The sequence below is a fragment of the Hyla sarda genome, chromosome 8 (assembly GCF_029499605.1).
Source record: "Hyla sarda isolate aHylSar1 chromosome 8, aHylSar1.hap1, whole genome shotgun sequence".
Taxonomy (NCBI): Eukaryota; Metazoa; Chordata; class Amphibia; order Anura; family Hylidae; genus Hyla; species Hyla sarda.
In genome coordinates, this window is record NC_079196.1 from 33490414 (window position 1) to 33514804 (window position 24391).

Here is a 24391-nt window from a genome sequence, read left to right on the forward strand (position 1 = left end):
TATATTTGACCACATCTGACCATCTACTAGATGTCCTGACCTCTGCTTGACTACCAATTATGACTGTAATCTGCCTGCTTTGATCCATGCAATGACTGACTACAATTCCTGCCTGCCAACCCTTCATCTAGGCACCAACTGTTGTTGACAGAGACTACTCTGTGGGTAGCGACCTGGGGATTCTTTATGTAAAGGAGCCCCCACCCTTGAAGGGGTTAAGGATGAAGGATGCGCAATCTCTTAGACTCCCCTTTCCTGTACCCCTCTCCTGTTCCTGTTCCTGTTTTTCCAATGGAGAGAGGAGGGGTAAGCCACTGTCAGAGGCATATCTGTCTGAGAACAAAAGGGTCATGGGCTGAAATCCAACATGCTCGACCCTTCTCTTTCCTGACATTTTCTGTAGGTGAAAGTCAGGAGGTTATTATACACATTGGACAGTTGACTGGTCCTGCCTAATTTTGACTAATTTTGACTAATATATGGGGACCTTTAGTCAATCTATTAGTAACTCCATAGGTCCACTACACCTGTTGGCCTTGTTACAAATACACACAATCTATCCAATGGTCTTCTTCTAAATTTTATGTTGATCCATTTACTTTCTGGGTTAAGACAGTATTTGACCTAAAGAAGAATCAGTAGCAGAATTGACCTGAAGTACTTGCAGTACCCTTCAGTTCCTAGTAGAAAGGGAAAAAGTGGACTTCCAGCTCCTCCAAATGATGTAGATGAATATATGGTTAAAACATAACTTTTACCCTATATACTTAAAAACTCCTTGGATATCAAAAAAAACAAAAAAAAAAAAAAACAATAAAAACGCTAGAACCCCGACGCGTTTCGAGCTGATGCTAGCTCTTAGTTGTGACTAAGTCGTGACCAAGAGCTAGCATCAGCTCAAAACTCGTCTGTGTTCTAGCGTTTTTATTGTATTTTTTTTTTTATAGTATATAGAGTAAAAGTTATGTTTTAACCACATCTTCACCTACATAATTTGGAGGAGCTGGAAGTCCACTTTTCCCTTTTTACTATGTCGTTTGGGAGTTGGCCCCCTCTGATTATTCTGCGCTCTCCACAAATGTTCTCCCAAATGTGAACACATCTCTGCCTCGGTGAGCTGAAGTATATATATATATATATATATATATATATATATATATCTTTTTCTGCTATTGCCTTCGGTGCCTAGACTGAACCATTTTGGACGAGGATGAAGAAAACACAAAACAAAACCCCAACACTAAGATCACTTACATCACTGGCCGCCTTCCTTGCAGCTTTAGCAGCCCTTATGGAGATAGCATCAACTGGCAGATCATATCCTTTTGCCTTTAATTCTTCCATTCCTTGCTTGTAACAATTCTGAAAGAAATTGAATAAAAAAAATTGTTATGGTAAGACTGAAAGCCCAAAAGACTGGATCAGGATATATTTGGTATAGAAGCAGAGGTCCTTACATCACTGAGATTATACGCATTCACTCTGGCTTGTAAAAGTTCTGGAACATCAGCAGGTAAGGAGTACTTGTGAATAACCTTCTCACCTTCTGCTTTATAAATAATCTGCAAAATGAATGAAAAATTATATTTTGTCAGTCAGAGAAATGTATACTTTTTTATGTAAAAGATTTTATCTGCAGTCCTCATTGGTCACAATGGTTGCGAGATACTTACATCGCTCCTCTGCTTCTGATTGATTTTAGCTTGAACCATAACAGGGTCGTCTTCTATAGAAGTGAACTTAATAGTATCTGGATGCTGGCGATATTTCCTCTGGAAAAAGAATCATCATGTTAGTAATACAGGAAGCCAGATCATGATATTGGACATAAATGGTGTTATGGAACTAAATTGGACTAAGGTAAACCTGGAGCTGGTGGTGGTATTGTTACCAATGAGTATTTAAACGGAGTGATGATTTTAGTGCACTATACTCTGGCACACAAATTAGCCTTCATCTAAAGAACAACTGAACTAATGGATGAAGCCTCTTTGTCATCTTCTCTTCATGGGTGGCACCTTCCTGCCCTGTTCTCTTGATGGGTGGCATCTCCTTTCCCTATTCAATTCATGGGTAATGCCTTTGTACCCTGTTCTCTTCATGGGTAGAGCCTTACTATGTGTTGTCTTCATGGGTGGTACCTCTCTACCCTGTTCTCTTCATGGGTGGTTCCTTCCCACCCTTTTCTCTTCATATGTAGATCATACTTGCTCTGTTCTCTTCATGGGTGGTGCCTCTTCCCTGTTCTCTTCATGGGGTGGAGCCTCCCTACCCTGTTGTCTTCATGGGTGGCACCTCCATGCCCTGTTATTTTCATGGGCGGGGCCTACTTACAGGGGATACTGCTCTGCAGTGTACTTATGGTCTCTACGTTCGGCAAATGGATGAGGTGGGGCCTACTTACCCTGTTATCTTCATGGGTGGAGCTTTCCTTCCCTGTTCTCTTATGGGCGGATCATCCCTGCACTGAATCTTATGCAAATTACTGTCTGTTTCCATAGCGTTAATGTCTGATTGTACATTACAAATGTTTTCTTACTAAGCTTAGGCTTCAGAATGATTGGATAGTATAATTTATTTAGGTAGCAATAAATGCTAAACAGTACATGCCATAAATAGGAAAGATGTTGGTCTATAATGGGTGAGTAGGACTGGTTCTGAATAGGAAAAAAGTTGCCAATATCAATATATTTTTTAGTTATTAAAATACATTACATCAAAGAATAAAATTATACTAAATATGCATAGTTGTGCTGTGCATGTAAGGATTAGGAAGGGCCAGAATATTGTAATATTATTCCACTAGCTGTAGTGGTTCCCGCAAAGTGTATGACTTTTACTTTTACGGCTGATGAACAAAGGGAACAAAGAATATATGACCAACAGGAGTTGTTTACGTCTTATAATATTAACTACTGCCATTAATAACCAACGATAATCTTAATAGGACTATTTCTAAATACCAGATTCCAGATTACTAAATTATAGTGTTGTTACCTCATTAAGTATTTGTCCAGCCTTCTTGACTTTTTCAACGTCCATGGATCCATATGGTATCCATCCACAGCCTTTTACCCAGCTGTTAAAATCTGACTTATAATCAACCTGGAAGATAATGTACAGGAATAATATGAGACAAATAATAAATAATCACAATCCTGAGATCTACAATCATACATCTTAGTATTTAACCAAGTCACATGACAATGGCACCAACTCAAGTCACATGGCAATGGGCAGATGTCGGTAACTTACATCACTCTGAAGAGTGTAGGCTTTCTTGGCCAATGACAGGCTGACGCTGTCAGGAGGATAGAAATAAGAATGGATTGGATGCCTATAATCAAGGTTGCTGGCAATAGCCTGAGATTTCTTAGCCAGTTGAACTTGGACCATATCCAGAGGTGCAGAGTATTTGGTCTTTGTGCTTTCATAGTCCTTCCTGTATTCAATCTAGAGTATAAAATAAAACAGGTTAAAGCTTAATGGATCCACAGTGTTATGCAATAAAATAACGGTATTTTGTACTGGGTTTGCCTTTCACACTCTTTCTGTCACCAAAAGAATGGGGGGGGGGGGGTTGGAGCATGTGCTTGGTTCTCCTTATAGAAGCATATGTGTTGGGCTCTCCTTCTAGGTTGTGGCACAAGGAGAAGGTAGGAGCCTATAATGTGTTTGCTAAGAGCTCTATGTACACAAGTAGCATTATATCGTATTATGATGGTGTTGGGATCTCATAAACTAGCGGTATAATTACAGCGGGGCAGAGGATCCCATGGGTCCTGGTGGGTCCTGGTGCCTGATAATGGGCCCAATATCAACTCTACTAAGTGAGAACACACCATAACATTGGTATAAATCAGTAGTCTCAAACTGTGGCGCTCCAGGTTTTGCAAAACTTCAACTCCCAGCATGCCCGGACAGCCAACGGCTGTCGGGGCATGCTGGGAGTTGAAGTTTTGCAACATCCGGTAGACAACAACACAGAAGATCCGGCTCACTAGGTGATGATTAGTTTATTAATATTCCAGCATACAAAGTCATATAAAAGCAGGACTAACGAGTTTCGGACTCCATGTCCTTATTCATAGTCACAAGTCACATAGTCATCCGGTGGGCCACAGTTTGAGACCACTGGTATAAATGGACTTACATCACTTTGATTATGAGCCACTTTCTTAGAGTGTAACATCTTGGGATCATCATGGATACTTAGCGCTCCAATCATCTTCCCTTTGTTCAGCTCATAATCTTTCTTATATTCCACCTGCGAAAAAAGGAAACAAATTACATTGGGAATGTAAGTGCCAAATGACAAAATGTCCTTCAGAACGAGGACTCCAAAAAAGCTAAAAATATTATTAATATGATATCAAAATGAGTTCTAGGGCAATTTTATACTTCTAAATGCCTTTCATGCCCATAAATCAGTACATTATGTTACAGGGAGTCTACAGAAGTTATGACCACCAAGAGATAGGCCCTTTTAGTGCTCTAATGTCATCATCTTGGCTCATCCAAAAAATCTAATATCAGAATATAAAAGAATATAAATAACCAGCTACTCCATTGACCTAATAATACTTCACATGTGATCATAAGGGTTCCTGATTTATATTTTATTTGTCAGAGCAGAATTATGTGCTGCGTTGTTCTTCTTCCTACTATTACTAAGAGCAGAAAGTTGCCACCATAGTTGTTGCCACCATCTGCGGTTTGATATCTGCATTCATTTCTATTTCTAATTGAAAAATCCCCTTACACAAATCTGTCTCTAGCTGACTTAATTGGGAAAAGGTGCCACCTGTCTATATGATGCTGTGGATAGGGGATACATTTTAAAATACTTGGGTACCCCTTCAAGTAAGTACTTTTATGTGGGCAGCCATCTCATCTGAGCTGTTTTGACAGCATTTAGAGATATTCTTTATGGCAAGGCCCATGGATATAGTGAACAATATACTAAAGCTAACCCATTGACATAATTGGGAAAGAAGTCTGGGTATGCTCTGTGACCTTTACATAGCTCATTCTAGAGGGAGGGGGAGGTCTGTGAGCAACAGCTATTGTGTGTACTGTGTCATGTTACTTACATCACTAGCCTTCTTACGATTTGCTTTTGCTGCCACCAAAGGAATAGCATCAATTTTAATATCAAATTTCTTCGCCTTGGACTTATCCCAGTCATATTTGTACCATTTCTGCAAAGTGAAAATAAAGAAAGAAATGTATCTATATGGAACACTGTATATAATATATTTTTCAATTAATGAAAACATTTGGCCTTATATATCAGGAGAACTGTCAACTAATAAACCTGCTTTGAGGCTGAATATTAGTCTTGGCGATGTCATCCATGACACCATTGGTCTAAGGACATGTTGGTAAACATTAACAAAGTACAATATTTGATTAGGGATGACATTCCATCAATAGACCTAAGGAAATAGGGATTCCGTCCACTTACATCACTGAGGTTATATGCGTTCACTCTGGACTGGAGGATGAAAGGAGAATCAGCAGGAATAGAACACTTGAATTTTTCCTCTTCATGTTTGGCTTTATAATTGAGCTGAAAAGAATAAAGAGAAAAATGATTATAACATTCAAGACACCAGTGTGGAGACTGGAAGATCAGTCATTCTATAGCAGACTCTGGCCACCAATCTATAGAAGACACTGGCCACCAATCTATGGAAGACACTGACCACCAATCTATAGAAGACACTGGCCACCAATCTATAGAAGACACTGGCCATCAATCTATAGGAGACACTGGCCACCGATCTATAGAAGACACTGGCCACCAATCTATAGAAGACACTGGCCACCAATCTATAGAAGACACTGGCCACCAATCTATAGAAGACACTGGCCATCAATCTATAGGAGACACTGGCCACCAATCTATAGAAGACACTGGCCACCAATCTATAGAAGACACTGGCCATCAATCTATAGGAGACACTGGCCACCAATCTATGGAAGACACTGACCGCCAATCTATAGAAGACTCTGGCCGCCAATCTATGGAAGACACTGACCGCCAATCTATAGAAGACACTGGCCACCAATCTATAGGAGACACTGGCCACCAATCTATGGAAGACTCTGGCCGCCAATCTATGGAAGACACTGACCGCCAATCTATAGAAGACACTGGCCACCAATCTATGGAAGACACTGACCGCCAATCTATAGAAGACTCTGGCCGCCAATCTATGGAAGACACTGACCGCCAATCTATAGAAGACACTGGCCGCTAATCTATAGAAGACACTGGCCATCAATCTATAGGAGACACTGGCCATCAATCTATAGGAGACACTGTCTACCAATCTATAGAAGACACTGACCGCCAATCTATGGAAGTCACTGACCACCAATCTATAGAAGACACTGGCCATCAATCTATAGAATTCACTGGCCACCAATCTATAGAAGACACTGGCCACCAATCTATAGAAGACACTGGCCGCCAATCTATAGAAGACACTGGCCACTAATCTATAGAAGACACTGGCCACCAATCTATAGAAGTCACCTATCTCGACCTCCTATCACGACCTCCTATCCCGTCCTCGTATCCAGTCCTCGTATCCCGACCTCCTTTCCCAACCCGTAATATGTTTACCAGGTAGAGATGAGTGAACTTACAGTAAATTCGATTCGTCACGAACTTCTCGGCTCGGCAGTTGATGACTTAAGTCTGCATAAATTAGTTCAGCTTTCAGGTGCCACCGTGGGCTGGAAAAGGTGGATACAGTCCTAGGGGACTCTTTCCTAGGACTGTATCCACCTTTTCCAGCCCACCGGAGCACCTGAAAGCTGAACTAATTTATGCAGGATAAGCCATCAACTGCCGAGCCGAGAAGTTCGTGACGAATCGAATTTACTGTAAGTTCACTCATCTCTACCTGGTACACATATTACGGATCGCGATAGGAGGTCGGGATACGAGGACGGGATACGAGGACGGGATAGGAGGTCGTGATAGGAGGTCGAGATAGGAGGACGAGATGGGAGGATGGGATAGAAGGACGAGATAGGAGGCCAGGATAGGAGGTCGAGATAGGAGGACGGGATAGGAAGTCGAGATATGAAGACGGGATAGGAGGTCGGGATAGGAGGTCGGGATAGATGGACGGGATAGGAGGTCGAGATAGGAGGACGGAATAGGAGGACGGGATAGGAGGTCGAGATAGGAGGATGGGATAGGAGGTCGAGATAGGAGGTTGAGATAGGAGGATAGAATAGGAGCACGGGATAGGTGCTCGGGATAGGAGGTCAAGATAGGAGGAATGCATAGGAGGTCAGGATAGATGGACTGGATAGGAGGACAGGATAGGAGGACGGGATAGGAGATCGAGATAGGAGGTCGAGATAGGAGGTCGAGATAGGAGGACGGGATAGAAGGACGGGATAGGAGGATGGGATAGGAGGTTGAGATAGGAGGTCGAGATAGGAGGACGAGATAGGAGGACAGGATAGGAGCTCGTTATAGGAGGTCGAGATAGGAGGAAGGGATAGGAGGATGGGATAGGAGGTTGAGATAGGAGGTCGAGATAGGAGGACGAGATGTGAGGATGGGATAGAAGGACGAGATAGGAGGCCAGGATAGGAGGTCGAGATAGGAGGACGGGATAGGAAGTCAAGATATGAGGACGGGATAGGAGGTCGGGATAGGAGGTCGGGATAGATGGACGGGATAGGAGGTCGGGATAGGAGGACGGAATAGGAGGACGGGATAGGAGGTCGAGATAGGAGGATGGGATAGGAGGTCAAGATAGGAGGATGGGATAGGACTGTATCCACCTTTTCCAGCCCACCGGAGCACCTGAAAGCTGAACTAATTTATGCAGGATAAGTCATCAACTGCCGAGCCGAGAAGTTCGTGACGAATCGAATTTACTGTAAGTTCACTCATCTCTACCTGGTACACATATTACGGGTCGGGATAGGAGGTCGGGATACGAGGACGGGATACGAGGACGGGATAGGAGGTCGTGATAGGAGGTCGAGATAGGAGGACGAGATGGGAGGACAGGATAGGAGCTCGTTATAGGAGGTCGAGATAGGAGGAAGGGATAGGAGGACGGGATAGGAGGTTGAGATAGGAGGTCGAGATAGGAGGACGAGATAGGAGGACGGGATAGGAGGTCGAGATAGGAGGTCGGGATAGGAGGACGGGATAGGAGGTCGGGATAGGAGGTCGAGATAGGAGGTCGGGATAGGAGGTCGGGATAGGAGGACGAGATAGGAGGTCGGGATATGACAACAATATGAAGGACGGGATGTGAAGTCAAAAGCTTCCTCCTTTGTTTATTTTCCTCCCCAACAAGGATTAGGAAGGAAAAACCGGGCAACGCCGGGTACTCAGCTAGTATATCTATATTAGACACTGTTATTCTTTAATACAGACTGGATATCATTCTACATTCAGGCATTTTGGCTCTTATCTCCAGCATTACAAGAGATACTCACATCACTAAGTTGCACGGAATTCAGCTGGGCTTGGACCTGAACTGGTGAATCAACCACTTGAGTAAATTTTATTCTATCCGGGTGCTTCTTGTAGACGTACTGGAAAAAAAAAAAAAAAAGCATTTATCTAAATATCTGAATTAAAATAATGGACATTTCTAGCAGGAGACTCCCCATTAGCCGTGGCACTACTGAAGTCAACCTTATAAATCAGGGAGCAGTGCTGAGCTTGTCTGTGTCCCGGCTGCAGTCTGAGATTTAGGACTCCAGCATGAGTCTGAAATCTATAAAAAAAAAAAAAGGCTTGCGGCCAGGACTGGTAAGGAGACCCCTAGTGGAAATGTGTGTTGAAGGGGTTCTCTGGTGTAAAACTATATATTTTTTCCCAAATCAACTGGTGCCAGAAAGTTACACCGACTTGTAAATTACTTCTATTAAAAAAATCTTAATACTTCCAGTTCTTATCAGCTGCTGTATGCTCCACAGGAAGTTCTTTTCTTTTTTTTCTTTTTGAATTTCTTTTCAGTCTGACCACAGTGCTCTCTGCTGACACCTCTGTCCTTGTCAGGAACTGTCCAGAGCAGGAGAGGTTTGCTATGGGGATATGTTGCTGCTCTGGACAGTTCCTGACATGGACAGAGGTGTCAGCAGAGAGCACTGTGGTCAGACTGTAAAGAAATTCAAAAAGAAAAGAACTTCCTGTGGAGCATACAGCGGCTTGATAAGTACTGGAAGGGTTAAGATTTTTAAATTGAAGTCATTTACAAATCTGTTTAACTTTCTAGCACCAGTTGATTTAAAAAAAAATAGTTTTCCACCAGAGTCCCCCTTTAAAGGGGTTCTCCGCCCCTGGCATCTTATCCCCTATCCAAAGGATAGGGGATAAGATATTAGATCGCCGCGGTCCCGCTGCTGGGGACCCCGGGGATCGCTGCTGCAGCACCCCGATATCATTACTGCGCAGAGCGAGTTCGCTCTGTGCGTAATGACGGGCGATACAGGGGCCGGAGCAGCGTGACGTCATGGCTCCGCCCCTCATGACATCACGGCCCGTCCCCTTAATGCAAGTCTATGGCAGGGGGCGTGACGACCACCACGCCCCCTCCCATAGACTTGTATTGACGGGGGCGGGCCGTGACATCATGAGGGGCGGAGCCATGACTTAACGATGCTCCGGCCCCTGTATTGCCCGTCATTACGTGCAGAGCGATCTCGCTCTGCTCAGTAATGATAGCGGGGTGCTGCAGCAGCGATCCCCGGGGTCCCCAGCAGCGGGACCCCGGCGATCTGACATCTTATCCCCTATCCTTTGGATAGGGGATAAGATGTCTAGGGGCAGAGTACCCCTTTAAGCTTCAATACCGAGGAGCTCTCCAAAAAGTAGATTTGCATGAATGACCAAACAGAGGAAGAACAACTGGTCTTATCCCTAGACCAGTGTTTCCTAACCAGTGTACCACAGCAGTTGAAAAACTACAACTCCCAGCATGCCTGGACAGCCTTCGGCTGTCCGGGCATGCTGGGAGGTGTAGTTTTTCAACTGCTGTGGTACACTGGTCAGGAAACACTGGTATATAGGGATAACTAAAGGTTGAACTGTTTTTTGGGGCAAGTGGAATACAGAACTACTGCCAACGGCTGTCTGGGCCTGCTGGGAGTTGTAGTTTTGCAACACAGTTTGGTTCACAGTTTGGAGACCACTTAGATAGAGGGACGTTTCGGACCCCTTCAAGCTCCAGGGCTGAAAATATTAGTAGGCCATCCTACAGAAGACTTACATCTTTACACTGATCCAACTTCTTTGCAGCTTCATATTCGGGGGTAAGAGTCTGGGGGAAGTAACAACTGGTCTTATCTTCTTCATAGTCGGCTTTGTAGTTTTTCTGATATAAAAAGAAGTAGAAGAAGAAGAGAAAGCTTTAGACAACAAAGATTATAATTAGAGATGAGCGAACTTACGGTAAATTCGATTCGTCACTAACTTCTCGGCTCGGCAGTTGATGACTTTTCCTGCATAAATTAGTTCAGCTTTCCGGTGCTCCGGTGGGCTGGAAAAGGTGGATACAGTCCTAGGAAAGAGTCTCCTAGGACTGTATCCACCTTTTCCAGCCCACCGGAGCACCTGAAAGCTGAACTAATTTATGCAGGATAAGTCATCAACTGCCGAGCCGAGAAGTTCGTGACGAATCGAATTTACTGTAAATTCGCTCATCTCAAATTATAATTATACAATTTAACGCTTACTCGTATGTTCACTTACATCACTTCTTAAGTTGGAGACTTTGGCGCAATGAAGCATGTATGGATCCTCATAGCTGCCGATGTAATGTCCCTGTACGTTCTTCTGATAGTGATCCTTATATCTTAGCTGAAATAAGAACAAAGGAGATTAATACACAACAGTAATAGAAGAAAATATTAAAAGGCAATATAATATGGCTGGATTTTAACATCCATATCATGGCCCCCAAGACTGGGACCTCCAAGTTCTACTAAACCAGAATTAGATCATCATGGAACCCTATGGTGATGTAAATTCAATGATAATATATTTAGCTATGTTCTATGATTATAATAATAAGATTCATAATAATTATTATTACTATCAATATAACAATAATAATTGGATTATTATTATAATTATGTTATATTTAGTTGTGCCTTATTATAGATTTATGTATTTTTTTGTGTTTTTTTTTAACTTAATATCCAAGCTTTATTTCCTCTATACGGACTATTGATGAATTGTATTATTATTATTATGTTATATTTAGTTGTGCCTTATCATAGATTTATGTTTTTTTTTTTTTACTTAAAGGGATTATCCAGGAAAAAAAGTTTTTTTATATATATCAACTGGCTCCAGAAAGTTAAACAGATTTGTAAATTACTTCTATTAAAAAATCTTAATCCTTTCAGTACTTATGAGCTTCTGAAGTTTAGGTTGTTCTTTTCTGTCTAAGTAATCTCTGATGACACGTGTCTCAGGAACCGCCCAGTTTAGAAGAGGTTTGCTATGGGGATTTGCTTCTAAACTGGGAGTTTCCCGAGACAGGTGTCATCAGAGAGCACTTAGACAGAAAAGAACAACCTTAACTTCAGAAGCTCATAAGTACTGAAAGGATTAAGATTTTTTAATAGAAGTAATTTACAAATCTGTTTTTAACTTTCTGGAACCAGTTGATATATAAAAAAAGTTTTTTTCCTGGAATACCCCTTTAATATCCAAGCTTTATTTCCTCTGTACAGACTATTGCTGAGCTTGCTATCCAGTAATGTAGCTGCACAGGAAATAATATTTCACTCATTGGACTAAAATACTGGAAAATCATTGATACTTCTAATAGTACCCTGGCTGGCCTTAGACTGGTGCAATAACTTATAATAATCCCCCTTATGGTGCAGAATGTACGGCTCTTGGATAAGTAACTCTGTAGTAGTGTCCCATGTAGTTTACTGCCCCTAGGTTCCTGCAGACCAGTGGTGGTCCACTATGACGGACAGCCCGAATTAATACTCAAGTACTCACATCTGAGTAGTTCTTTAGGACATTATCAATCTGAAACTTGGGGGTATCACAGTAGTTAATACTAGTTCCTTTCGCTCTTTCATAAGACTCTTTATATAATTTCTGAAAGAGATAAAATAATGTATATTTAGATAGATGATTAGAAAGACAGATAGATAGATAGATATGAGAGATAAATAAATATAAGATATAGATATGAGATAGATAGATATGAGATAGATAGATAGATAGATAGATAGATAGATAAGGGATAGATAGATAGATATGAGATAGATAGATAGATAGATAGATATGAGATAGATATGTGATAGATAGATAGATAGATATGAGATAGATAGATATGAGATAGATAGATATGAGATAGATATGAGATAGATAGATAGATATGAGATAGATAGATATGAGATAGATAGATACATATAAGACAGATGTATAGATAGATAGAGCAATTGACATTTTTTTATTTAGATAGAATGGAGATAGATAGATATGAGATAAATAGATACATATGAGATAGATATGAGATAGATAGATAGATAGATAAATAGATAGATAGATAAATAGACAGACAGATAAATATAAGATAGATAGATATAATACAGATAGATATATATGATATAAATAGATATGGGACAGATAGATAGAAAAGAGACAGATAGATACAAATAAAATACACTGCTCAAAAAAATAAAGGGGAACACTTAAACAACACAATGTAACTCCAAGTCAATGACACTTCTGTGAAATCCCACTGTCCACTCAGGAAGAACACTGATTGACAATCAATGTCACATGCTGTTGTGCAAATGGAACAGACAACAGGTGGAAATTATAGGCAATTAGCAAGACACCCCCAATAAAGGAGTGGTTCTGCAGGTGGTGACCATAGACCACTTCTCAGTTCCTATGCTTCCTGGCTGATGTTTTGGTCACTTTTGAATGCTGGTGGTGCTTTCACTCTAGTGGTAACATGAGGCGGAGTCTACAACCCACACAAGTGGCTCAGGTAGTGCAGCTCATCCAGGATGGCACATCAATGCGAGCTGTGGCAAGAAGGTTTGCTGTGTCTATCAGCGTAGTGTCCAGAGCATGGAGGTGCTTCCAAGAGACCGGCCAGTACATCAGGAGGCGTGCAAGAGGCCATAGGAGGGCAACAACCAGCAGCAGCTACCTCTGCCTTTGTGCAAAGAGGAGCAGGAGGAGCACTGCCAAAGCCCTGCAAAATGACCTCCAGCAGGCCACAAATGTGCATGTGTCCACTCAAACGGTCAGAAACAGACTCCATGAGGGTGCTATGAGGGCCCGACCTCCAAAGGTGGGGGTAGTGCTTATAGCCCAACACCGTGCAGGACGTTTGGCATTTGCCAGAGAACACCAAGATTGGCAAATTCACCACTGGCACCCTGTGCTCTTCACAGATGAAAGCAGGTTCACACTGAGCACATGTGGAAGACGTGACAGAGTCTGGAGACGCCATGGAGAACGTTCTACTGCCTGCAACATCCTCCAGCATGACCGGTTTGGTGGTGAGTCAGTAATGGTGTGGGGGGGGGCATTTCTTTGGGGGGCCGCACAGCCCTCCAGGTGCTTGCCAGAGGTAGCCTGACTGCCATTAGGTACCGAGATGGGATCCTCAGACTCCATGTGAGACCATATGGTGGTGCGGTTGGCCCTGGGTTCCTCCTAATGCAAGACAATGCTAGACCTCATGTGGCTGGAGTGTGTCAGCAGTTCCTGCAAGAGGAAGGCATTGATGCTATGGACTGGCCCGCCCGTTCCCTATATCTGAATCCGATTGAGCACATCTGGGACATCATGTCTCGCTCCATCCACCAACGCCACGTTGCACCACAGACTGTCCAGGAGTTGGCGGATGCTTTAGTCCAGGTCTGGGAGGACATCCCTCGGAGACCATCTGCCACCTCATCAGGAGGATGCCCAGGCATTGGTGGGAGGTCATACGGGCACATGGAGGCCACACACACTACTGAGCCTCATTTTGACTTGTTTTAGGGACATTACATCAAAGTTGATAATTTTTGTGTGATTTTGTTGTCAGCGCATTCAACTATGTAAATGCAAAAGTATTTCATATGATTAGTTCATTCATTCAGATCTAGAATGTGTTATCTTAGTGTTCCCTTTATTTTTTTGAGCAGTGTAGATGGATAGATAGGTCAATAAATTTTTTTTTATTTAGATAGATATGAGATAGATAGATAAATATGGGACAGATAGATAAACAAAAGAGACAGATAGATAAATATAAAATAGATAGATAGATAGAAATAGATGGATAGATAGATAGAAAGATATGAGTTAGATAGATATAACATACATATAAGATAGATAGATGGAAATGAGATAGATAAGAAATAGATATGAGATAAATAGATAGATAGATAAATCAATTTAAATGTTTTTAATTTAGATAGATATGAGATAGATAGATATGAGATAGATAAGAAATAGATATGAGATAGATAGATATGAGATAGATAGAAGTTTTTATGCTTAAACTTACATCGCTCAGGGCATTTCCAGCGTGTTTGAGTTGCCGCAGTAAAGGGTTCTCTGTGGCGGGAAGAGTGTGGTAAGCTGTGGGTCCCTTGGCCTTCTCATAATCTGCTTTGTATTTCACCTATAAGAGAATACATGGATCAATCATAAATAGATGTTTTTCCAGTTTCTAGCCAACGGCTGTCCGGGCATGCTGGGAGTTGTAGTTTGGCAACATCTGGAAGTCCACAGTTTGGTAACCACTGGTCCCTACATGGGCTCCAATCTTCATAGAAAGATTGGAGCCCATGTAGATTGAGTCTCCCTCCGCTCTCTTACCTCGCTAGCGTTTATCCCGGATTTCTTGTTCACTTGATACTGCGGAGTTTCTGTTTGCATGAAGTAGATTTGGTCTTTACTGTTCTCGAAGTCTTCACGGTATTTCCTCTGTTGGTACAAAACAACAAAAAAAAATATTTTTTTAAAGGGTTCACAAACTTTTGAATCATATAACGGTACATGCGTCATCACATAATCTACTCACGTCACTCAGATTGTCGGCATTCATTCTCGCCACCGCTACATCATAGCAGGGAGTCTGACTCCATTTGCCTTTAACTTTCTTATCATAGTCCTCATGGTACTTTATCTGTGTCAGGTGAAGAAAAAAAACAATATGTTAGGAAAAAAGCAAAAGAAAAAGGGTAAAACACAGTGCTACAGTACAAGTAGTAGTACACAACACTACTAATACAGACAAATTATTAAGTGAAAAAGGTGAGAGGGGACGAGAATAAATTAAGGGTATTCAAGTTGGTCCTAAAATTTTGGAAACATCTGCCGCAGAAACCCCGATTACGGCCTCTGCAGAAACATGAACATGTTCATTGTTCTGCAGATTCCACATTGCCGTCTCCATGCCGTCTTCTGATGATGTATTCACTTTAAAGGGGTACTCTGGTGGATAACAATTGTTTTCATATCAACTGTCTCCAGAAAGTTAAACAGATTTGTAAGTTACTTCTATTAAAAAATCTTAACCAGACTAAAAGGAACAACTCAACTTCCTCCTGAGAATACAGCTGCTAATAAGTACTGGAAGGATTAAGATTTTTTAATAGAAGTAATTTACAAATTGATTTAACTTTATGCCACCACTTACCGGAGTACCCCTTTAAGCATAACAATTAAAGGAGAACTCTAGCCAAATTAAATGGCCTTTATATAGCTGCACAGATTATAACTTTGCAATGTATTATTGTAATCTATGCTGAGCACACACCCTGTTTCTCTCAGCTTTTTCTCCAGGCAGGAAGTTCAGAAGTTCTTAGCACACATGATGACTGTCAGGCACCAGTGTGCTAGGGCCCAACACATTACTTTGTATTGTCACACTCTCTTCTCATTTTAAAGAGCGGCCATTTCATTGTGCAGTGTGTGATTGTCCCTGATTGGCTGAGGCACACACACCTCCCTCATCTATGATTACTGCTTCTCTCACCATGTGACCTGCTCAGCTTATGGTCTGTGTAGTCTTCCACAGTTCTCAGGTCCCTGCACAAACCAGGAAGTACCTGGATTTTCAAGGACTTTTTATAGGGGCTATGGGGGTCTGATTTTGAAACAGATCAGCTGGGACGCTTTTGTGGTGTCACGATGAGCATATATATTTCAGTTTTTATTTATGTTTATTTAAGGTTTAATGTTTACCACTTTTGGCTGAATTTCTATATACTTCTATACTGCTTTATACTTACTATATAAGTATCTACATAGAAGAAATGATTTATAATATCTACACAGAAGAAATGACTTATATCTACATAGAAGAAATGACTTATAATATCTTACATCGCTCAGTTGCTGAGACACTTTCTTGGCCATTTCAATGTCCGGTCGATCAGCCAGAGAGGTGAACTGAAGCTTTTGTTGATCGTATCCCTTCTTATAATTGATCTGTGATTGAAGGAGAATACACCAAGTTATAATCTTTATATTATACGTGGATACAGAACATTTACCGATACACATGAAAATTGTAATGTTCAGCCTGTAACCAAGGATAGTAGAACTCCATGCAAAAAATAAAAATAAAATATGGCCAGTCCCAATGTGTTTCTCAATTCCCAAGTATGCTGGGACTATTGCAGTGACTGGGTGGGGTCTAAAGCTAGACATTGGGCCTTAATTACTAAGCTAAAACCGGACAGTTTTTGTCAGGTTATTTTGGCGCAGAATGTCTGCGACATGTCTGCACCAGTCTGTGCCAGTGTGCGACAGTGTGCACCAGGAAAATCCCACAAACCCGACATTGCACTGTGAAAAGCCAAAAAAAGGACGTGGTCTGTCGCAAAGGGGGCATGGCCAGTCCAAAAAGGGGCGTGGTTTCACAACCTGACCATTTTACTATTGGATTCACAGAAAAACCTGTGGATAAATGGCTGGAAATTTCCACTTAGAAAAAGGTGGTCAGAAAATGTTCCAGAGTGGAATCCTACAAGTCTGAAACAACATTTTCCACTAGGCCCATTATTTTATTTACAGTATATGAATATTATGTCTTGTAAATTAAGAATACGTAGAATTGAATCTAGTAAATAACCATGCACACAACGTGATTGAGCTCTCCCTGATATACATACATCACTCAAAGCTTTCTGGGCCTGAGCAACTCTCCGCAATTCCGGACTATCTGAGTAAGGGAAGAAGGTTGTCTTGTCATCTTCCCAATCTGCTATGTACAGTTTCTAGAGAAGAGATAGAAAAAAATACTTAATACTATAAAGAAATTCAGTGATTAAATAGGTTGGAAAAACAACTCGACCTCTATGCCTAGGAGCAACATATACCCTGCCATAACATACAATCAACAATGGCGCTTACCTTGCTTTGCAATGCAGAATTTTTCACTGCCTGAACAAGTTCCGGAGCGTCAGGGGGCAACAGGTACTTTTCCTTAGTATCCTCCCAGTTTTGCTTGTATAGAACCTATAATGACAAAATATCAGATACCCATCATGCAACAATCATTCAGATACTAGAGAGGAAGAACATGGCTGCTGAGATAGGGTCCACTTACCTTGCTCAATTGTTGAGAGACCTTTTTAGCATGCTCTATATCTCTGGCTTGTCCATCAACGTGACAATTGGTTCTGGCAACATTACCATCCATACGATACTTCACCTATAACAGGATGATGGAAACACAATTTACAGACAATTCTTCTGCATTTCACTTCACCAGGCCGTATCCAGCTGAATATACCACTATTTAAAGCTCTTAATATTGTTTTGATCTCTTGGATAGTTATCTCTCCTTTAGTATCATGGAACACACCAACTCATTGACAGTATCATTGACTCTGATACTGGAAGCGCTCAGAAGAGAACACTTATACTTGACACACATAATGAAACGACTCATATACTTGTAGGCACAAACAAAGATCCCTCTGACACCTGTGGACCCTGGATAAGACCACTCAGATATCTGTAAACTAGACCCCTCTGTTACTTGTATACTCTAGATGTGACCACTCCTATACTTGTATACACTGGATATAACTACACAGATACTTTTATACCCTGGATATGGACACTCTGATACTTATATATCCTGGATAAGACCATTCAAATATCTGTAAACTATTAATAAGACCCCTCTGTATACTCTAGATATGACCACTCCTATACTTGTATACCCTGGATATAACTACACAGATACTTTTATACCCTGGATATGGACACTCTGATACTTATATATCCTGGATAAGACCATTCAGATATCTGTAAACTATTAATAAGACCCCTCTGTATACTCTAGATATGACCACTCCTATACTTCTATACCCTGGATATAACTACACAGATACTTTTATACCATGGATATGGACACTCTGATACTTCTATATCCTGAATACGACCACTCAGATATCTGTAAACTATTAATAAGACCCCTCTGTTACTTGTATACTCTAGATATGACCACTCCTATACTTGTATACCCTGGATATAACTACACAGATACTTTTATACCCTGGATATGGACACTCTGATACTTCTATATCCTGGATAAGACCATTCAGATATCTGTAAACTATTAATAAGACCCCTCTGTATACTCTAGATATGACCACTCCTATACTTGTATACCCTGGATATAACTACACAGATACTTTTATACCCTGGATATGGACACTCTGATACTTATATATCCTGGATAAGACCACTCAGATATCTGTAAACTATTAATAAGACCCCTCTGTATACTCTAGATATGACCACTCCTATACTTGTATACCCTGGATATAACTACACAGATACTTTTATACCCTGGATATGGACACTCTGATAATTCTATATCCTGGATACGACCATTTTGATACATGTGGAATCTAGATAAAACCACTCAGATACTTGTAAATCATAGATTAGACTACCGAGATACTTGTAGACCATTCTTATACTTTTATACCCTGGATATGACCACTCCTATACTTGTATACCCTGGATATGGACACTCTGATACTTATATATCCTGGATACGACCACTCTGGTACTATTGTATCCTACATATGGCCACTCTTATACTTATATATCCTGGATATGACCACTCTGATACATGTATGCCATATATACGACCACTCCGATACGTGTACACCCTGTATATGGCCACTCTGATACTATTATATACTAGATATGGCCACTCTGATACTATTATATACTAGATATGGCCACTCTGATACTATTATATACTAGATATGGCCACTCTGATACTATTATATACTAGATATGGCCACTCGGATACTTATATATCCTAGATATGGTCACTCTGATACTTATATATCCTAGATATGGCCACTCTGATACTTATATATCTTAGATATGGCCACTCTGATACTTATATATCCTGGATACAACCACTCTGATACTTGTAGAATCTAAATAAAACCACTCAGATACTTGTAAACCATGGATAAGACCATTCTGATACTTGTAGAACCTGTAAAAACACTAGATACTTGTAAACCATAGATTAGACTACTTGGATACTTGTAGACCATGGATAAAACCATTCTGATACTTGTAGACCAAAGATAAGGTATCTCTGATACTTGTAAACCCTGGATAAGACTAGTCTTAAACTTGTAAAGCCTACATAAGATCACTCTGATACTTGTAGTCCACAAATAAGATCACTCTGATGTTTGCAGGCCAGGGATACAACTCCACTGACACTTGTAAACTCTGGATAACACCCTAATATTTCAAACCCTAAATATTACAAATGTGATTCATGTGGACCTCTGACAAAGAATATTGATAGTTGTTGGTCAGACATGATGCTCCTCTGATCCTAGGTCTGTCTCAGGTCAATCCCAATCTGATACATAATGCAAAATGTCACGTTGATTCTAAATAAATTACATTTCAATATTTGGATTTGCAATGGAGAAAAGATAGGCCAGCAATATTGTTATGAAGAATTTTTAATAGGAAGAAACTGACTTACCTCGCTTAACTGGTTCTGGACTTTCTTGATCCTCCTGAGTTCGGGAGTATCCGTGGTGCTGGCGACTGGCTCTCCCTTCTGTTTTTCATATTTCTCTTTGTATTTATTCTATGACATAAGATATTTATAATAGCACAATTTTCTCCAAATTTTTCAATTAAAATCAATTTCTTTCCAAGTATTTAGCATAATAAATTAGTGAAACATTTGTTTTGCAGATATTCTATAATATGTTCTAATAAAATTATCGTCACCCCTAGAGGGCCAATCTGTATTTGGCTCCTATTCAAGTAATATAACTCCATATAACTGTAGCATCAGATGGTAGCATTGGTAGCATCAGAAAGCCAACATTTGTACAAGTATCTGTTTAAGTGGAAAGAAGAGTGGAACTGTGCAATGCACTAAAAATAATACTAGTTTCTTTGTAGAGATAAGCAAATCTAATTAAAACTGATAAACTTTGTTTGTACTACATTTTCCAAAAGAATCTGGTTTGTCCAAGTACAAAACTTTTGTGATTCATTTTGGGTGAATTGCTCAGAATGGAAGCAAACAGAAAACGAGATAAAGATCAATCTTAGGTTATGGTTGGGATTAGGAATTCTAAGCCTAAACCAACTTTCATTAGCCATAGCCTAATCTGAACCAAAGCCTTACCATAATTTAGAGTAAGGTAAAGGTTAGGGTTACATTTAGGGTCAGACTAGGGTTAGGATAAGGTAATTATTAGGTTTAGGTTGATACCAGGGTTAGGCTTAGGTTAAGGTTAAGGTTTACACTAAGTTAAGAATAACCCTTAATTTACAGTATGGTAAATGTTAGAGTTAGGGTTAAATTCATGGTTAGATTAGGATTAAGGTTAGGTAAGGTTTAGGTTAGGGTGTACACCAGGGTTAGGCTTAGGTTAAGGTCAGATTTAGACTAAGTTAAGACTAGCCTTTAATTTAGAGTTAGGTTAATGTTAGGGTTAAGATCATGGTGTGAATAGGATTAAGATTAGGTAAGAGTAAGGTTTAGGTTGATACCAGTGTTAGTCTTAGGTTAGGGTTAGATTTAGACTAGGGTTGGCTTTAGTTAGAGTCTTAGCCTTAATGACCTTCAAAAGAGTGTCATACATGACTTTTTTGGCCACTTTTGAAACTGAATCCGGTAATCCGGTGGCCAATTCTATAGGATTGGACCCGAAACAAATTTCTGGAAATCTAATCATCTCTAGTACATCACCATCAGTCTGTAAGCTATGGCTCCCCATCTGTTATGAAACTAAAACTTTCAGCAAGCCACATCCTGCTGACCAATGCTATACAGACTGAATTCAACACGTGTGTAGGGCTATTAAAGTGCTAGCAGCACGCCAACTTAAAGGGGTACTCCGGCGCTAAGACATCTTATCCCCTATAAAAAGGACTGGGGACCCCCGTGATCTTCCACACCGCACCCCGCTAGAATCAGCCCCCGGAGCGTGCTCGCTCTGGGTCTGATTACTGGTGATCATGGGGACGAAGCATAGTGGCATCACGGCTCCGCCTCCGTGTGACATCCCACTCCGCCCCCTCAATGCAAGCCTATGGGAGGGGGCGTGAGCAAGCATGCTCTGGGGGCTGATTCTAGCGGGGTGCGGCATTGAAGATCACGGGGGTCCCCAGCGGCGGGACCCCCGCGATCAGGCATCTTATCCCCTATTCTTTGGATAGGGGATAAGATGTCTTAGCACCGGAGTACCCCTTTAAGTTGGCGTGCTGCTAGCACTTTAATAATTGTTGAATTCAATATGTTCAAGTGGAGTTGTTTGGAGCTCTGTATGTATGGGCTTTCCGTTTCATGATTTGAATAAGAAGGAACTCAATTGAGTCTGTGTTTTGAGACAATGCTATACATACTCACGGCCATTATATATATATATATATATATATATATATATATGAGAATCTATAACTTATATTAATAATAATAGTAATAATAGTAATTGAGGTTAATATATAAATCAAGAATAATATATAATAATAATAATTAAGGTTTATATATAAATCAAGAATAATATAAGAATCTATAGCTTAAACATTATAAATTATTATTATTATTATTATTATTAATAATATTAATAATAATAATATCACTATTGTCATTATTATTATTATTATTATTATTATTATTATTATTAATAATAATAATAATAATAATATGATTAATATAAGACTCTAGAATATAAGGAGCTAGACCTTACTATATTTTTCCACTAGATGTCAGAGCAATCTTACAAACTAGTGCTTACAATTTATAAGCATAATAGCAGACATTTATAGGTAGCCTAAGGCACTGTCTAAATCTTTGTGTAGAACGGAAGTCACAATAGATCCAAATGTACCCCAACTATCCCACTGATATAAAGAAGTCTGTCAAGGTTCCATTAAAGCAGTGGTCTCCAAACTGTGGACCTCCAGACAGTGGCGTTGCGACCCGGGTGCGGGGGGTGCGGCCCGCACCGGGTGACACCAACCTAATGGGGTGACACCAAGATGCTCCGCAGCCCCCTCCCCAGCTACACAGACACCCCCCATTTGTGCCCGACCGGCCTCCCATCCATCCATCAGCACCCCCCCCCTGCGCTGTGTGTGCGGTGCGACCGTCCGTCAGCAACCCCCCTCTTTCACCTTCACTGTGCGCCCGTCCATCATCACCCCCCCCTCACCTTCACCAGCACTGTGCCCGGCCTCCGCTCCCACGTCTGCGCCGGCCTGACGTCACACCGCATGGCCGCGCAGGAGGACGTCAGTTACGTCACTTGCACGGCGCCCGGTGAGAAGGAGCGCTGCGCTGGATGGGTGAGTGTGTATGTCAGTCTCTCTGTCTGTCTGTCTCTATCTATGCTTGTGTGTGTGTGAGACTGTGTGTGTGAGACTGTGTGTGTGTGACTGTGTGTGTGTGACTGTGTGTGTGTGACTGTGTGTATGTGACTGTGTGTGTTTGTGTGACTCTGAGTGTGTGTGTGACTGTGTCTGTGTGACTGTGTGTGTTTGTGTGACTCTCTGAGTGTGTGTGTGACTCTGTGTGTGTGTGACTCTGTGTGTGTGGTTCTGTCTGTGAGTGTGTTTGTCTCTCTGTGTTGTATGTGGTTTTTTTTTGTGTGTGTGTGTGTGGGGGGGGGGGGGGGGGTATAACCATGAATCTATTGTGGGGAGACTTTGACCCATTGTGGGGAACCTGCAAGGGAACCTGCGGCCTAATGTGGGGAAACTACTACCAAATGTGCGGAGTCTATGCTACCTTAATGTGGAGAGTCTACCAAATGTGGGGAGTCTATGCTACCGAATGTGGGGAATCTGTGCTACCTAATGTGGGGAAATTGCTACCTAATGTGGGGAATCTGTGCTACCTAATGTGGGGTAACTGGTACCTACCTAATGTGGGGGAACTGGTAACAAATGTGGGGAATCTATGCTGCCTAATATGGGGAATAGATGCTACCTAATGTGGGGAAACTGCGACCTATCTAATGTGGGGGAACTGCTGCCTACCTAATGCTCCCCCCCTGGCAGTAGCACCCTCATCATCCACCAGCAACCCCCCCCCCCCCCCCCCGGCAGCACCTCCATCAGCAGATCCTGATGGTGGATGATGGAGGTGCTCCTGCCAGGAGGATGATCCTGCGGATGGATGATGGGGGTGATACTGCCAGGGGGATGGCCAGTAGCACCCTCATCATCCTCCAGCAACACCCCCCGAGTAGTAGCACCCCCATCATCCACTAGCAACACCACCAATACCCACCTCCCGTGGTAATAGCATCAGCTAACGGATGTTGAGGGGTGTTACTGCGGTTGTGGTATTATATTCAGAGGGTGCACTGTAGGGCAACGTTATATTCAGAGGGCGCAGTTTGTGGTAGTATTATATTCAGAGGGCGCAGTTTGTGGTAGTATTATATTCAGAGGGCGCAGTTTGTGGTAGTATTATATTCAGAGGGCGCAGTTTGTGGTAGTATTATTAGAGATGAGCGAACTTATAGTAAATTCGATTCGTCACGAACTTCTTGGCTCGGCAGCTGATGACTTATATCATTATATTATATCACTGATATCATTGTGTATTCTCCTCACTATAGAGAAGACGTCACCTGTAGTCACTGATATCATTGTGTATTCTCCTCACTATAGAGAAGACGTCACCTGTAGTCACTGATATCATTGTGTATTCTCCTCACTATAGAGAAGACGTCACCTGTAGTCACTGATATCATTGTGTATTCTCCTCACTATAGAGAAGACGTCACCTGTAGTCACTGATATCATTGTGTATTCTCCTCACTATAGAGAAGACGTCACCTGTAGTCACTGATATCCTTGTGTATTCTCCTCACTATAGAG

The 24391-nt window shown here is 41.4% G+C and overlaps 1 protein-coding gene across 1 annotated transcript in view; it reads right to left on the reverse strand.

Annotated features, from left to right (window-relative positions):
- Nucleotides 1-24391, reverse strand: part of NEB (nebulin) — a 219258-nt gene that overhangs the window by 172745 nt on the left and 22122 nt on the right. The window contains exons 3-22 of the mRNA XM_056536625.1: nucleotides 20025-20132; nucleotides 17592-17696; nucleotides 17396-17500; nucleotides 17155-17259; nucleotides 16364-16468; nucleotides 15057-15161; nucleotides 14852-14959; nucleotides 14538-14654; nucleotides 12014-12115; nucleotides 10745-10852; nucleotides 10263-10367; nucleotides 8485-8583; nucleotides 5468-5572; nucleotides 5094-5201; nucleotides 4154-4267; nucleotides 3256-3453; nucleotides 2998-3105; nucleotides 1674-1772; nucleotides 1458-1562; nucleotides 1255-1362 (exon numbers count right to left, since the gene is read on the reverse strand). Coding sequence (XP_056392600.1) covers nucleotides 1255-1362; nucleotides 1458-1562; nucleotides 1674-1772; nucleotides 2998-3105; nucleotides 3256-3453; nucleotides 4154-4267; nucleotides 5094-5201; nucleotides 5468-5572; nucleotides 8485-8583; nucleotides 10263-10367; nucleotides 10745-10852; nucleotides 12014-12115; nucleotides 14538-14654; nucleotides 14852-14959; nucleotides 15057-15161; nucleotides 16364-16468; nucleotides 17155-17259; nucleotides 17396-17500; nucleotides 17592-17696; nucleotides 20025-20132 — 2217 coding nt within the window. The remainder of the gene's footprint in view (nucleotides 1-1254; nucleotides 1363-1457; nucleotides 1563-1673; nucleotides 1773-2997; nucleotides 3106-3255; nucleotides 3454-4153; nucleotides 4268-5093; nucleotides 5202-5467; nucleotides 5573-8484; nucleotides 8584-10262; nucleotides 10368-10744; nucleotides 10853-12013; nucleotides 12116-14537; nucleotides 14655-14851; nucleotides 14960-15056; nucleotides 15162-16363; nucleotides 16469-17154; nucleotides 17260-17395; nucleotides 17501-17591; nucleotides 17697-20024; nucleotides 20133-24391) is intronic.